The sequence below is a fragment of the Hippopotamus amphibius genome, chromosome 9 (genome assembly GCF_030028045.1).
Source record: "Hippopotamus amphibius kiboko isolate mHipAmp2 chromosome 9, mHipAmp2.hap2, whole genome shotgun sequence".
Classification (NCBI taxonomy): domain Eukaryota; kingdom Metazoa; phylum Chordata; class Mammalia; order Artiodactyla; family Hippopotamidae; genus Hippopotamus; species Hippopotamus amphibius.
The window spans coordinates 62,641,600-62,659,358 of record NC_080194.1 but is presented as its reverse complement, the minus strand read 5'-3'; the positions used below and the strand labels follow the sequence as shown (position 1 = coordinate 62,659,358).

At 37.3% G+C, this 17,759-nt stretch overlaps 1 protein-coding gene across 1 annotated transcript in view; it reads right to left on the bottom strand.

The window, feature by feature from the left end:
- CTSC (cathepsin C) overlaps positions 1 to 17,759 on the bottom strand; it is a 33,927-nt gene that overhangs the window by 9,414 nt on the left and 6,754 nt on the right. Inside the window, exons 3-4 of the mRNA XM_057748480.1 lie at positions 4,418 to 4,584; positions 1,497 to 1,652 (exon numbers count right to left, since the gene is read on the bottom strand). Coding sequence (XP_057604463.1) covers positions 1,497 to 1,652; positions 4,418 to 4,584 — 323 coding nt within the window. The remainder of the gene's footprint in view (positions 1 to 1,496; positions 1,653 to 4,417; positions 4,585 to 17,759) is intronic.

The window sequence follows — 17,759 nt, the reverse complement described above, 5'->3', positions numbered from 1 at the left end:
ACATTACTGGCTCTTCTGGGTCCAGATTCTTTTAAGTGTCCGGAGAAAGCTCTGGACTCAGAGAGATGTCCATAAATAATACATTCTTTTGCAATTTCAGCAAATTTCAGTTTCTAAACCTCAGGTTAAGAATCTCTGTTTCTATTATGTCACTGGATTCTTTCAACAGATCTAATTTATATACACAAACGCTACTGAAAACCAGGCAGCTGCAATGTCTGCTTCACCATTTGTCACTTCACTGAACTCTTATCTCATCTTCAATCTTCTATGGAGATTTATTAGTCTTAAAAGCAGGGCTTCATCAAGCTATTTCTCCTCTAAAACCAAGGAGGCTGGGTGGAGGAAGAAGGGATTCAAGCACAAGAGTTCTTCAGAAATATGGTACCCGACACGTGGCAAAGCAGCCTGTCAGAGGCTCATCCTTCCAGACAGGAGCCCTGGTCTCCCTAGGTTCCAATGCTGACCCCACCTCCTCTGGGTGCTCCTTTCAATTGTCACTGAACAGGTCTCAACTTCCTGTCTCACACAGATACAGGATGGCTCTTTCACTTTAGTGAATCTGAGAAGGGACATGATATTCTCCCATTCCCAATTTTGACTAACTAGAGCATCTCATAGACTAGTCAGTCCTCAGAATACACCTTGAGAACCATTTTGTACGATTCTTTTGAGATAGATGTAGAACTGTGAGAGAGATCACATACTCTACTAAATCCAGCTACAGTTTTGAAGGAATAAAAGAAATCTACCAAATTCCTGACTATATAAATTCAAAGAAGGATATAATTTTCTGTAAGAAATACACCATGGGGTATATAAAGTAAAGATGGGAAATGCCACTTCTGGCTGAAGGTAGCAGAGGTATATTGATACATATGGAACATTTTTTGCTGGACCTTAAGACAGAGAAAGGATTTTGAGACTTTTACAGGTGGCAAATTTGACAGTTTTTATAGGCAAGTTCAGGAGTATCTGAGGCAAAGAGTGTCAGGAATGGAGGTAAATGAAAGACTTCAGTAATTTTTTGTCATATTATTTGAAAGCAGGTCAAGGTAGTAAATATAGTTATCGTCAAATTTAGATGGCTTTTTGATTACCAGGCTAAATTTATTCATTAGACAATTGGTAGTAACCCAATCATAGCTGGCTATAGGAAGATGTAACTGATAGTATTTCATAGAATGGCTAAGGATGGGGACATGGAGGGGAAGAGACCAAAGAGACAGAAGGCAGGAAGCTGATCCAAGCCCTAAGCCAAAGTGTAGAAAATGGAAAGAGAGTAAAAGAAGTGGCAGATGCTGTGAAAGCAAAACCTATAAATAGGACTTGGAGAACATCAGAGTGTATGTGAATAGGAGAGGGAGATGGTCAGAGAAAAGATAACATAAAAAGTCTAAGTTGGGATGACCAATTAAAATGGTGCGAAACCCAGGGAGTAGGATATCAACCGACACAAATGTCTCCACTAGTGATAAAGAGATGTGCTTTATTACCTTGGAATTCTCCGGCTGTGGCCACCACCTCTCCTAATCATCTCTTTCAGGGTAAGAGTCTCATATTCCATGTATGTAGTTGCAGTCCAAGACTTCTGAATGGCATTAATAGCTTTCACAAAGTTGTGGTTATATTTGTAGAGCCTATTAGAATACCTGCCAACAAAAGTAAGATAGCTTCAGATATACTCTTTACTGATGTAAACAGATCCCATTAAAAAAAGCACTCATACTGTGGGCCTGAGTGGAAAGTGGCATAATCTTTCAGGAAGGCAACTGCATATAACAATCTCTATATCTCTACATCTACAGCCTAGAATTGGAATGTGTCCTATGAAAATAAAAGTTCAAGTGAACTAAGGTGTATGTATAAGGATGTTCAGTGAAACATTTTTATACTAGTGACAGATTATAAACATAAATGTTCTAAGATAAAGGATAGATTAAATAAACAATGGTACTTCATTTGCTATATGGTTTATTCAGTAAATGTCTGGAGGATTATTTAGTGATATGGAAGAATGTTCACACTATATTGAACAAAAAACCAGAATATCAAAGTTTATACAGAATTAATCAATTTCTGTGAAAGTGTACATTTATATTTATACCATAAGTACATATAACCATGGTTATCTCTGAGTGGTGACATGGCATCCTCACCTTTCCCCCACCCTCTACAATTTCTACAATGTACCTTTTAAACTTTGTAATAATTTAAAAAAGGGGAGGGGGGAAGGACAGCAAAATTGTACACTATATACATAGCATGGCGAGCATTACAGCCACATGATGGAAAAAAAAATTGTTCCATATGAACATTTGGTTTATATCCTTGTTACTCAAATTTGGTTCTTGAGCCAGTATCAGCAGAAGCACCTGGAAGCTTGCTAGAAATACAGACTCTTAAGTATCTGATCTAGGCCACCTGAATCAGAATCTGCATTTTTTTTTTTTTTTTTAATTAACAAGATCCCCAGATGATTCACAGCAACATTAAAATCTGAGAGGCACTGGTTTACCTGATGCCAAATACTTGGGTACAGATGTAAACAAGTCTAACACACAAAGAGCATGTTTACAAAGCAAAAAAGAACTGAGGGAGTTGATTACTCATTTAACGTAAACATGCATCTCACTTATGTGCCAAGTGGCAGGAATTACAGAAGTCACCATGCTATTTCTACTAAAAAAGATTCTGTGACTTAAGTGTGACTCACTATCCAACTCCTTCATTAACATTCAATTATGCAAAGCAAGATATACCTAACATGAGTAACATCTTAGGCATGTTGTGAACTTTTCTTGCTCTAACTTAGCTATTTTGATACAGTCAAAAAACCGGGGAGCACTGAAAATAATAAAAATGTGCAACCACACTGACAATGTTTTAATGTTTTTATCAAAGTCCCTTCCCACTTGTTGCAAAGTGTGAAACCAGAGAGGTACCTTTATTAAGTAGATGATAAAACTGCCTGTGTTCTATTTCTGACAACACTGACACACAACAAAAACCAGTTACAGCTGTTGTTTCTTAAGACACGGGAGCACATTTTAAACTGTAAATGTCTTTCTTGAAATCAGATCATTAAGAGCTGACAGAGACCTTGACAGCAATTTAGGCCCAAATGCTTAATTTACAAGTGAGGCAACACAGATCCTGAGCACTCCGGTTAGAAGCTTCTTCACTACATGAGGCAATGTTTGAAATGTCAGAAAAGTACATGGTACACAGTATATCCTAAATGGCAGGGTGAAAAGCGAACCGCTTCATGGTAAATGTGTTGCTCAAGGATCAAGCCAAGCAAAGCAATTTAAAAGCCAAGTTCGAAATGAAGGGGATGAATTTGTCTAAATCTTGGGGAGTACTTCCCCAAACAAGTGCAATTTGTCCTCTTTGAATTCATGGTCCCCCACCTTCTCTGCTGCAGAGTCATTCACTGCCAGTGTGGCCTGGCTTTGGATCATTTGTTCATGTACACTTTCAGTGGACTTCACAACTAAATAAAACAGAAAATTTGCTGCCAATAATATTTAACTCTTTCTTCCAAACTAATAAAGTCTGAAATCTCCTGTGTGGTTCACAGGTACTTAAATTGTACCTAACTTAACAAAAACATTAACTGCATGTTATACACTGAACTGTGTCTTCTCCAAATTCATGTGTTCAAGTCCTAACCTCCAGTACATCAGAATGTGACTGTATTCAGAGATAAGGCCTTTAAAGGGGACATTAAAGTTAAATGAGGTCACATGTGTGGGCCCGAATCCAATATGACTAGTGTACTTATAAGAAATGGAGATTAGAACATAGGATGACCACGTAGAGACAACAGTGAGCTGCCATCTGCAAGCCAGGGACAGTGGCCTTAGAAGAAACCAAATCTGCTGACGCCTTGATCTTGTACTTACAGCCTCCAGAACTGTGAGAAAATAAATTTCTGTTGCTTAAACCATTCAGTCTGTGGTACTCTGTTACAGCAGCCCCAGCAAACTAATACACTACATAAACGCTAAGAACTTTAATTTCAGTTATTTATTGCCATGTTTAAAACTGTGTTCAATTAGCATCACATATTTGTCACAACATAAACATATGTATCTACAAGTATTATGTAACAATTATTACATGGCAATAACACAATGATTTTCCTGTATAAGTCACTGCAATTCTGTGGTCCTTTATATAAATACTCTTTAAAGTACCTTGGTCCATTACTTCTGAAGTACTTTGATAAAATACTTTCTTCTCTGTTATATCACTCAATGTATTTTTCCAGTAAAGTTGTACATAACATGGCTTATGTTTCTAAGACAAATAAAATTTATATATTCAAATTAAATTTTCCAAGAATTAATATAGACACATACTTATACATATGATAAAAAACTAAATGTATCTTTCATTTAAGACAACTTACTTTTCCTGGAGACTCTCAAGGTGTGCTGTGTTCACGTTCACATTCTCAAAGGTATTTCCCTTCTTCTTTCCAGTGAAACAAGCCCAGTTCCTGCCCAGCACATCATGCACCCAGCCAGTCATGGTCTCATGGCAGTAACTGGTTACCTTGCCACCCTCTTCTTTATACTGCAATCAAATAAGAAAAGGAAAAGCCAAGTGAATGTGCGTCCCTCTTTCAGGTCCGTTTCCTTGTCTCCCATTCACAGTAAAGATGCCCCTTTTACGTTGCATCTTAGGGACCAGCCTCTGCCAACCAAAACAAAAACTGAGAGGTTTCAGTTTGCAAACTATTCCAGAAAAGGAAGAGAAAGCAACTTTTCTATGATTAGCATCATTGATCACCAAGCAAAACTTACACAACAAACACTTCTGGGGAATGAAAGGCAGGGAAAGAAACTAACATTTTTAGAGCACCTGCCCCACTCCAGGCATTTTACAAAAGTTACCTCATTTAATCCTCACAGTAATCCTCCTCCTATGAGGAGACAGGCACCAATAACCCCATTTTAGTGGTGAGTAAGTGGAGGTTCAGCTCAGAGAGGATAAGTAGCACCTACTTAAGGTAACAGAGCTATGAAATGGCAGCAACAAAATTCTGCTCAGTTTGTCAGACTATACTTTTCCACCCAGAGAAGATGCTTTCCAGCAAAATAAAAGAACCACTGGTGAAAATTTTCCAAAGAATTTTTTTTCTTTTGTTAATCTCCCAACTTACTAGCATATTCTAATCATGAGGGAGTTAAAGTAACCTGATTATTGATTATTCTCTCCACTTTCCTTCACTAATATGGCCCGTTGTCTTATGTCAGTGTTAATATTGAGAAATAACTAGAATTGACCCTTGAACAATGCAGGGGCACCGACACTCCACAGTCGAAAATCCACACGTAACTTTACCGTCAGCCATTCCTATCCTGGGTCCTGCTTCCAAGGAATCAACCAACCTCAGCTCATGTAGTACTGAAGTGTGTATTTATTGAAAAAAACTCTGTGTATAAGTGGACCCGCATAGTTCAAACCCATGTGGTTCAAGGGTTAACTGTATAAAGTGATAGATCTAGGATCTGAACTCAGATGCTTTGGCTCCAGAGCCTAAAAAATATAACATGTCCTCATGGAGGAAGGATATATAATCCAGAATGAGAGTGGAGAACATGGGAGGAAGAAAGGAAAAAAGTGCACGCTATATTTCCTTAAGAAGGGACTTGGATACAGCTGATTTCAGGCATTGACTTAATTTAATGGAACAGAAGCAAAAAGCAGTCAAAGACAACACAAACCAGCACAGCAGGTGGCTGTGTTTCAATGCTTTTCTTTACAACAGTACACGGTTGGTTTTGGCCCTAAAGATGTAGTTTGTGGACTCAATCTAATACAATGGATGCTACTTTACCTGTTCTCAGGGGGTGGCAAACTTCTTTTAAATAAGGGCCAAACAGTAAATATTTTAAGCCTTGCAGGTTTTAAGGCCTCTGTCACTATCACTCAGCTCTGCCATTGCAGTGTGAACGGCACACAGGAAATACATAAATGAATGAACTAAGAGGGTGAGTCAAAAATTATCCACACTCTGGCTGGAGAATTTATAGAAGTTTTAGTATATCTGGAGTGCGGATTATTTTTGACTCACCCCTGTCCGTACATTGGGCTCCAATAAAACTTCATTTACAAAAACAGACCTATAGTCTGCAAACCCCAAGTTTAAAGCAATGTGTAGCCTAAACGACACTTAAAGGTAAAACGACCTTACTGCATCTGACACTGAATTCAAATCATATTCAGGCATATGGTTAAACATGCATGGTCTTAGAATTCAAAAGAGCTAGGTCTGAATCCTGGCATGCACTGCCCACTAAGCTACACAGGATGTTACTACGGGCTACTCACAGGTACATTTTGCTTCTGTCCTGGTGGTTCATCATACCGTGAAGCCTGTCTCCCTACCTCTGGCTAAGAATATCTCCACTAGCATGAGTTTGGCTCACCACTCCTCCTGTCCCTGACAAAGCCCCAACTCAGGATACAGGAACATTGAAATAAAGGCCCAGGATATGACTGGGCTTGCAACACTGGAGGGAATGTTGTGTAAGAAGGTTAATAAAGTTTATATTTATTATGCCAAACTAACTGAAACTATTATTTTTTAAATTATTTTTATTTTATTTATTTTGGGGGGCTGCATTGGGTCTATTGCTGCACATGGGCTTTCTCTAGTTGGGGTGAGTGGGGGCTACTCTTTGTTGTGGTGTGCAGGCCCTAGAACGAGCAGGCTTCAGTAGTTACGGTGTGTGGGCTCAGTAGTTGTGGCGCATGGGCTTAACTGCTCAGTGGCATGTGACATGTTCCAGGACCAGGGCTGGAACCCGTGTCCCCTGCATTGGCAGGTGGATTCTTAACCACTGTGCCACCAGGGAAGTCCCTGAAACTACTATTTTTATAGATCAAAAACTGTCTAATATTGGTAACCTCATATGATGCAGACAGGCCAGGTGGGGTTTGGCCACTGCTCTCCCCTCCACTGCTGCTATATTAGAAAGCAGTCTGACAAGGCTTTAAGAGTTTTTCAGAGCTACTTTGTAGAAATTGTCAAATACACATTAAAAAAAAGGGGGGGGCTAAACAAAGGAAGATGTTCATTACAGTAGAAGAGGCTGGGGAAGGCTGCTTGCTTTTATAAATACAGTGTTACTGGAACACAGCCCGGCCCACTTGTTTATAGTATTAAATATCTTGTCCCTGGCTACTTTGGTGCTACAGCAGCAGGACTGAGGAGCTCTTACAGAGACCAAAAGGATCACAAAGCCTGACCCTGTAAGAAAAAATCTGCTGACCTCTCTGTATAGAACAATAAAAAAAAGAAAACCTGGGAATTCCCTGGCAGTCCAGTGGTTAGAACTCCACGCTCTTATAGCCAAGGGCCCAGATTCGATCCCTGTTGGGGGAACTAAAATCCCACAAACTGAGTGGTGCAGCCAAAAAAAAAAAAAAAAAAAAAAAAGGAAAGAAAGAAATAAAAACAACCTTTGATGTATTAAGTGGAAAAAATTACAAGATAATACTTAAGTGGAATGCAAATAAATTTTTTATGAAATATGGTTTGTAAAAAAATGAACGGTAAAAATGGTCTTTGGGTGGGATTTTCTTGGTTATTTACAAAATGAAGATAGTTATGTAAATTTGGTGAAATTCGCCACTTTAAAAAATATTCCTATTTCCTAAAAATGAGAAACATAGCCTACAAAGTCCTAGAAGAGAACATCTACAAGGGATGGTCCAGATGATGCTAGAGGCTAACTTTGATCTGTCTAGGATTATGAGTACACTTCCTAAAAGAAACCATTATTTATATGACCTATGTTATATTTTGCTACGCTCTTTCAGTTATTTATCAAGTACTTACAGGTCACATGATATTTCCCAGGCATCATGCTAGGTGCTCAGCACACACACACATATGTACTGATGTAGCCCTGAAGATGCTGGGAATTCAACAAAATAAACTAACATGGAAATACTGTGGTTATTTATTTGAAACCAAGTCATGTGGTTCAGCAAATTAACCATGCTTGAAAAAGCCTGGGAAATTTCCCCATCTAAGCAGAAATTTAGATCACAGATGAAATGACTTTCCCAACATACCAAAAGAGTTAGGGGCATTCAAGTTAGAAGAAATGGGCCCCATGTTTCTCATCAGTGTGGTTTTTGTTCACCCAGTTGGCATAACTAGTCATAGTTATAAGCGTGATGGCTAACAGTAAATGAACTTCCCCTGTGAGGGAAAGGCTGCCTTGTTATTTAGATTGGGGGGGGAGGGAATCACTGAAGCATGACCAATTATGCTAAAGACCCTTACCATTCGTATTTGTTCAATGAATTCTATACGCTTTATCATCAATACTACAGAACTACAAGACCTTAACATTTACCTATCACATCATACTTTAGAAACATTTTACAGATTACTCATAAATCTTAGAGGTTCAAGAGAACATAAAGATAATACAGTTTTGGGGGACAAAAAAAAGAGACCTAAAGGAGATGCTTGAATTAAAATTTATAACCAAGCGTTCTTCCAAAATACTATGCATCATTTCTTCATACACTTTGCCTTCTCACAAAGTGCGAGAGAAATAAATACACAGGTAAATCGCCAAAAACACTGAGAAGCCATACAGGAAAGGCTTAATCAATTTGCAAAGGGATTTCACCTATATCATGTGAGCCTCACAATGATTCCTTGGGATAACAGGCATTATTTTTCTCATGGGAAAAAAAGAAGTGACTTTGCAAAGTTAAATAGAGAAGAGAGAATTAAAATATGAGTTCAAAGGTTGTAAGAATCATTGCTTTATTCATTATTTCCTTAAAAAAAAGTTGGAAACTGACTGTCATGAGTCAGATCCAGATTGTTGTCCAAGACCCTTTTTAAGGGTCACCTAAATTCTCCAGTAGCCCTAATTGTGTTTCCCACTCTTCAGGTATCTATGTTGTCTTGGCTAGTTTAGTCTATTTACTTTTTTTGTCAAGGGTTTTTGATACAGAGCAGAGGTAAAGGACGTGGTCTGCAGGCCTGACTACCTAGATTGGATCCAGCTCTGCCACTTACTGGCTGTGTGATCCTGAGCAAGTTACTTACCCTCCCTGTACTTTAAATGTCCTCATCTATAAAATTAGGATGATGATAACAGACTCAACCTCACAGGTTGTATTTTATATATACTAATCCATTTAATTTTCACAGAAGCCTGTGAGGGTTGTTCTTTCCACATAACCACTGTGAGAACAGCATTTTTTGTTTATTTATTAACTAGGACACTGGCACTAGAAAACAACTGGTTATTCAATGAGTGAATAAATAAATGAATAATAGAAAGAACAACAAATGCCAAGTCCTATTTAAACAACACAAGAAACTCAGAAAAGTTTACAATTAAAATAAGTGTGATACTTTTATAATTAAAAGAAGTGGGTCAGAGACACCCAAGTTCTGACTTCTAGTATTACTTCAGAAATGTCAATTTTCCTCTCCAAACCTCAGCTTCCCTACCTGTAAATTTAAGTTGACCTGAAAGTTCCAAAATATCTCTGCAAGTTTCCTAACTGCACAGTCTTTACATCTGTGGATTTCTTATTTATTATTGACAAAGCCAAGTGAATAATTTAGACATACTCCCTACTTATATAGAATATTTATATATTCTAAGTAATCTTAAATGATTCTAAAAAACTACAACTGTTTTTACTGAAGCAAATTACTAAGAGATGCTATCCATTCATGTACCATTTCTTATACATTAAATTGATGTAATTATTTTCCATAAAAAATTTTTATTTTATTTTCTTCTGTAGTTTTCCCAATCTAAAATAAATTGGTCTTCTTTTGGAACCTGAAATTATCTTATGAAAGGTAGGAGAGGGCTGTAATACCACTGTGCAGTACAGCTACTACTTAGTAGAAAAGAGAAGCTAAGTACTCAGTACCTTAATTTGAGAGGACCACACACTGTGGCCCCCATTATTTTCTTGATATGAATGTTCTCAATGTTTCTGTCATTTTCCTGCTATCGTAAAATACATCTTATGTGATTTCTGACATTATTACCAATTAAGAAGCTGAAGTTTTGGCCACACTATCCAGCTTGAAATGTAGCCAAATTTTTTTCCAAGGGTTTTCATTTATTTTATTTCTATAAACATCAGTCTCTGAATGCTGCCTTGCACAGATGGGATAATTTAAGTCTCTATTCATTTATGCCAACTTCTATTGCAACAAATAGATAATTGCATAAAATCTGAAGACATTCCAAACCCTAGCACTTAACTTTAGAAAACTACTAGGATTCAGTAACTATCCATTTGCTTCTTCAAAATTAGCGTTGGGTTGCCAAACATTCTCACAACTATGCTCCTTCAATTTCCCATGCATTTTATCAATTATCCAATTCCATCCAATTACCTAGAAATATTAACCAATTGAAAACGTTGGGATATTTTAGAACTTAAGTTATTTATCCTGGATCTCTTTCTCAACTACTTTTTGACACTAAGGGGGGAAAAAATCACCTATACCTTTTGTTCCAATGTTTTCCTGATTATACTTAGCAAATATCTGAATACTTCCTTTAGGTAATGCACTGGCTATGAGAAAAATACACTTTAGTAAAAAGGACTTTGCCCTTTAAATCTCTCTTCTGCCACTTATCATTTATGTAACCTTGAGACAGTCACAACTAAGGAGCCTCAATTTCTTCGGCTGATAACGGGAATGATATCTACTTCACTGCATTCCTATCAAGGATAAAGATGAAATTGAAGTTTGAAGCATATAAATAGTTATAAAACACTGAACAAGTAACGATATAAACACTGCCACCTGTTACCACGGGGGATACAAAGCTGTTTAAGACTTTATTCATGCCGTGAAAGAACTTATACTCTAGCCCAAACTGTCAACTGAGCAGTTGTTAATAGGTTTTATCCTGTCAAAATGAGAAGACAGTCCATTAAAATATTTGAAAGAAAAGCTTATAACTTCTATCATATTTGTAATATAGAAATAAAACTGAAAACCAGCTTCCACTATTATTTAATATACAAAGCAACGCCGATACCCCCACTCAGTTCCAATGTCAGATGTTCACCTGTCACATGCCATGTGCTGCCTATAAGATGGTTAGGACACAACACATTCTCCTCCACATGTGCCTACTTAAGCTCACTCGCTTATGCACACTCTGATGTAATTAAGCTAACACACAAAATGAACAAGCGGCTTAAAATAATACTTGCAAAGAAATCAGGATTTGCAAATACTAATGATGTAAATATTAAGAAAATAACCAAGCTTACATTTGCCCTATCCCTGGGATGAATTTTTGAAAACAGATATTTTGAAATGGTCCCATCACTGTGGTATTCACTTTTTAATGTTTCATCAATAAAGCAAATGTCTCCATTTTAAAAGTTGTCCATTAAATTGTCATCATTTAATACCAAACAGCATTTAACATCATTTAAACACCAAGAAGTAATTCTTCTAAACTCTACCTGTGACACTTTCATACTTTTAACAAAATGTGTCAAAACTAAAATTCTTTACTTAAAAGATTTTATTTAGAAAATTGTTTCCAAATGTTGAAAACTGGCAGTTAATAAAAATGATGGGTAACAGAAATCCAAATCCTTACATTGCTTTTGGCAACAGAATCACGATAATGAAACAGAGTTTTACATTGTTTCCAAAGACTATCATCATGAAATACATTTTGGCAGGACATGTTTTTGTGACAATAAACAAATCAAATATTATTCAATCTTTTAAGATTATTTCATGTTTGATAGCAAACATATTAGTATAGTAGTGTGTGTATATAACTTTTTAAATGTATGTATACATACTGTGGAATACATAATAAAAAATTTCGACATCTAGATCTAATCCATCAATATCATTCACCGTTTCAGAGAAGAATACCCGGCATGAAGTTAAATGGTTTGATGATACATCATACATGCAAAGAGATTACATTCCAGCAATACTGAAGAACAAACAGTGCTCGTTCAATTTTTTGCCCTTTGTTTACCATACATGTCTACATAAGTGCGGATTAACTGCTTCCATCTGCTGTCAGGTCTGGAGTGTGAATGAAGCCATCAGATGGCAACCAAGGTTGATCTCAAAGGCATATTTCCCTAAATTGATATTTTCTCCAACCCAACCAAGAGTGTCACATCTTACCTGAGAAACAAACTTCCCTGTGTCAGTTTCAAGAATTAGCTCCAGTTTTATGCCCACTAACCAGACTTAACCATTTATTTTAAAAGTTGAATTTAAATGAATTGTGAAACTGCCAGGAAATTGTTGCAGTGGTTGCACTGAATAACCTCCAGCATTTTACTGAAGGGACTGGCAATTACATTCACATGTGAAAACGGAGGGTCATAAACTTCTTTCCAGGGCTGAAAAAAATGTTCCTTTTAAACCAAAACATACGTTCCAGAACTAGTTAAGAAAACAGCTATTTGTCACTCAGCAAGGTAGCCAAAGTTCCTTGGCCCATTCCTCACTTACTTGCTCATAAATGCTTACATCGTAAGGTCGGAAGAAATCCTAGAGTTCATTGACTCGAACCTTTAGCCGGTGCTTCTCATGGGGTGGGGCGTGACCCCACAGCATCCTAGGCTAGTCTGAGTCCTTGATTACCCAGGCTTCAGGGAACCACTGCAGTCACAGATAAAGCTATTTCCCCTGACAGCTAATTTACTTTGTAGTAATTCTGAAAGTTAGAACTTTATGATTTTTAACTCTGAGCTTTATCCTAGCCTCTACAGTTTCACACAAAAATTAAAATATAATAAATAAGCAGAATAAAATGTTAACGTCTCATCTGTTTTCTACAAAGTCATTCAACAAATATGGCCTGAGGGTCCACCACAGCTTCCAAGGACACAAAGGTAAAAATACTTTCAGAAATACAGGAAAACAACAGAACACAATGATATATTATTCAATTTTCTTTTCTTTTACAAATATTTATTGAAGGCCTATTGTTTACCACATATTGAACTATACATAAGAAATAAAATGGTCAGTAATACATAGATGATCACTGCCTCAAGGAGTTTAAAGACCAGAGGAAAGGACAAACAGGCAGTTACAACAGAGAATGCTGAACAGTAATCTATGATGGGGCCTTCTAACACCTACACCTGCAATATGTACCCAAGTCTTCTCCTGCATAATCAAAACAAACATTTAGATGCAAAGTTACTCAAAGAAACAGGGTAAAAAACCATATACACTGGTTGCTTTGTCAGTATTTACAACCGGACAATCAGTTTGAAAATATACATTTATAGAGCCCTGGAGGCATGTAACCTGATTTTTTTGTTTAGAACAGAGGACCAAAAATATAAACATAGCACCATTGCTGATTTGTGCTTCTAGAACCCTATAGAATTAATTCTTTGTAAGCTGGCATTACTTCTGAAGTCTTTTAAAATACAAGAGAAATGTGGATGATTTCCAAACTAAAGTTGCAGCAAGATAAAGTTCTACATGCAGTAGCTGCTGAAGATACATGGATTTTCAGTCTGGAAGAAGATGACACACTATCAAGTCATTCCATTTACAGCAGTTAGTACTACCAGGGCAGAGATACCTACAAAGTACAATTGGAACCAACACAATGGCATTCCTCCCACTAATGGAGAGAGTTGGGGAATTTCACAGAGGAGGCATCAAGATCCTGAGTGATAAAGAATTACCGGGATGGAAGAAAGTACCCAGGTAGTAGTCGGATGTACTGTTACTTAGTTTTTATAAGATTCAACCTTCGCAGAACAGCAGATGGGTGCCTCTCAAGTGATATAAATGATTATCTGAACCAATAAAGTAATGATGACAACCTACTATCTAGAGAAAGACTCCTCCACTCAAGGAGCAATTCAAGGGATGCAGAAAAGTCCTCCCAGACTGTATGAATTAGGTGTAGCTACTCGGTTTGCCTAGGCTGATGTTTAATCAGTTCTAAACAACCAAGGAGGAAACTAGTTCATTGTTCAGCAGGAAAGAACTAAAAGATAGCAATCAGTCTGAACAATAGTGTAATGAAGTAAATTTGGCAAGGGTACTTGGCTTGAAGTTTACAAAACTCTCCTTCAATTTGGAGAACAACAAAGGGAAGGAGAAAGTAAATTTTTGTCTTGAATAAAGGGACTCGGCTTTAGGAAAGAGAGTAGCCTCTTGTGGTAAGGACATCTAAGCTTTAAGCCAACTCTTCTAAAATTTCAACAAGAGCCAATGCAGTGCACTGAACTAACACTGGTGATGCTTACAGACTGGGATTCTCCAGAAAATCTGCCCAAATGTGACTTCACGTACCGATGCTTCTTTGTGAAACAAACTTGACATATAGCCCATATCATTTTACAATTAAAAGCTGTGTGAGCTTAAGCACTGTATGAGACTAATTTTCCCTACCTGAAAATGGAAGCTACTAATATCTACTTCACAGGATTTTTGTAAGGTAAAGCATGTCAAATTCTCAGCACAAGGCTGGCACCTAATTTTAAAAAACACCAAAAAATAAAAAAGTATTAATCATACTGTCTTTCTGGACATGGGTACTATGGCAAAAAGGGACTCTTCAGCAGTTTGGCTTACCTCAGAAAATCCTCTCCCCCAAACATGTCCTCCCTGGGACTATCTTCCCACCCATAATGTATCTGTGCATCTCAAGATATTCTGAAGCCTCATTTTCATCTGAAAATAGGTGTTGGGGTTCCTCAAGGTAATTAGAGAAAGAGAAGGCACTTGGGAAGATCATTTAACTGTGAGTAAAATCTGCACTGTGAACGAAATAAAACAAATAATTCAAGTCCTGAGCAGTTTGAAAAAATCATTTCAACAGAAGAGTATTCAGAAGAGAAAAAATCTTGTGTTGCATATTGTTCCTTTTATTCACCTAAGACTTCCAGGTTTTTTTTCTTTTTCCTGCTTGGTCTTTGGTTGTTCACATTCCAAAATGGCGGTTGCTGCTTTCCAAGGAATTGTTCAGGAGGGCAGCTACCGTGGAGGTAGGTTATCAGGACTCCTTTGCACATTACATGCACATAAAGACTCCAGAAGGGACTGTAGCTGCCAGAGGCCTCTGCTAGCTGTTAGAGGTAGGTAGGTCCACTGCTGCATGCTGCTCTGTCTCTTAGCCCCAAAGTCTGTTTTTGGCTGTGGTTTTAAAAGAGCCCCTCAACAGATGCTCTATTTAATAACTAAAAGACAATAAAAACTAGAGTTACAAGCCAACAAGGATCATACCGTCTCTTAAAAAATGTTTAAGCATATTAATTTCTTTAAGTGGAAAAAAAAAATACCAGTACTTAGTATTTCGGATGCTGGTATTTTTTTTTTAACACTATTTAAGACATTCACAAAAAGCTGCCATTCTCAAAAGCTGAATGCTCAAGCAACACGTACTGTGCATGCAGCCAACATGCTCAAGAAGCACATGCAGAGGCATTTTAAATTAAACGCTACTGAATAAGCCTAATAGTTTTTGAAATGTAATTAAGAAACAGGCTCATCTAGCAACTGAGATATAATAACATGCATACCTTACAAATTCTAAATGTAGGCTTAATGTTACTTTCATCGATATTTCTAGGTACAAGGCTATTTATCCCATTTACAAAGCAAATACTAGGGTCTGTCTTTTCTACTGGTAGAAGCATCTCCCTAATTAAGAGGAAGAATGAGAGTTTTAAGACAGAATTTTGTAAACTGCATTCTGAGAATACCTTATTTTTGTAAGGAAAAAATGGAAAACTTATTTTGGAAAACCTTCCTATTAAATCTCCTTTCTCAGCTATCTCCATATAGTATATTAAAGATTCTGAGAAGTTCTGAAAAGAAACTATTTAAGGCAGCTTACACTTATTCAACTACCAGAAACAAATTCAGAAGAAAGAGCTTATTGGTTTCAGCTTTAATTTTCACTTTGATCTGTTATTAGCGGCTGCCTAGAACAACCTTTAAAGCTTAACAAGATGAAGTGACACAACTTATGAGCAATTCCTTCCTGGCAGATGTGTGGGCCACTGCTGGTGCATTAACCAGTTTGAAAAAATGCTGATACAGGATAAGGCTATGGTGCTTTCAACACTTGCCCCAGTTCCCTTTTTCATATCTCACTTCCTTACTTAAGAGCTAAGTAAAAGAGGAAGGGAAAGGGGAAAAACTGTTATATAAAATGCAAGGGAGCGTAAGTCCCTATCAGCTTTTTCTCTCTAACCACCCATTTTTGCATCAAAATTTTAGACATCTAAATTTATGGATCCAAGGAGAGCAATGACTTAAACATCTGTTCTTAAAGTGTGAGGAGAATGTACAGAGTGAAAAAAAGATCCTCTTCTTCCTAGCCAATTGTTTGTTCTAAGAAGAAACCAGTTTAAAAAAAGATGGGTGATGTCTCATAGGGATGAGTGACAGGTATGTCAATTTCTCTGAAAGGGCCACCTTTTCTACTGGAAGACAGAACTAAATGCGATGGCCTCACATGGGTTCCTCTTGAGTCTTTTTAGGAAAAGAATGAGCAACCTCAGGCAGCGTAGCTACTTCAACGATGTGAACTGAATTTGAGCCAACCTTTCCTTAACTGGGTCTTTATTTTTTTGGTTTCATGTCCATTTATGTTAAGAGCATCATGCTTGAGAGAGCTAATTTGATGTGTGCAAACAGAACATACTGAAGTGAAAATAGTGCAGGCAGGTGAGAAGTAGCAAATAAGCAGGCTCAAGCAAGAAATCTATAAGAAAACCACAATCTCTCTGTTCTCCATCTGCCTCTCCCTGATGAATAAACAAACATTAATATGCATAAGCCACCAAGGAGGAGGGAAGCTTGCTTTTAATAAGAAAGTTAAAAATATTTCAATGGAGCTCACCCAGTTTGTTCCTCAGATGTGGCATATCATATATCCCCACAGTTCCCAGCTGCATGAAAAACTGACTGATAAAATCAGTGACATCCTACGAAGGGTTTACAATGGAAAACTGAGTCATTACGTTGAGATTAAGCATCATCATAAAAGAAAACAAATAGCTAGATGTGTTAAGTGCTAAACTTCTGATTCTTTTCCTCAATTTAAACACTTAAAAGGAAACATCAAGTTAGTTTTTGAAAAAGAGACAAACTCCTCACCTTGGTGTACTGAATCTATATTAAAACAGATAAATCTATCCCAATAACAAATATTTCGGAAGTTGAATTGTTATACCCTACAAATGAACCCAGAAGGCACAATGGCAAAGTCGCATGACTCCCAAATCCTTTACTGTAGGAACACATGATTGACATTTCTAACTGTTGTGACAAGCTTGAAATTCACAAGTCACTAGCACACAAAATGGGCAAATAAATGCTCTGGTAAGGATTTCCCAACACACTGCTCTTATTTTGAGTACCAATCTGCTTTAGAAATGCTCAGTGTGTTTTTAGCTTACAGTTCTACTATGACTGGTAGGTCCCAAACAAAAACTCAGTTAGAAATCAGTGAAGTTTGCTTAACTATCACCAAATAAAAATTTCAGCCATGATGAGTCTACTTTCCCTTCTGTGCATCTTCTTCAGCCCTTGAGTAGCTTAAACTTCAAAATAAATTCTGAGTTCTTTCTCTAGTGCTCCCTTTAACAGCCTCAGAGAAAGTAAAATGAGAAACAGTAAAGGGTTAGAAAGCCTATTCACTTGAGGGTATTCTTTGAAGCTGTTTGTTTCATACTACTTCCTTCCTTTGGCAATCTGGTAG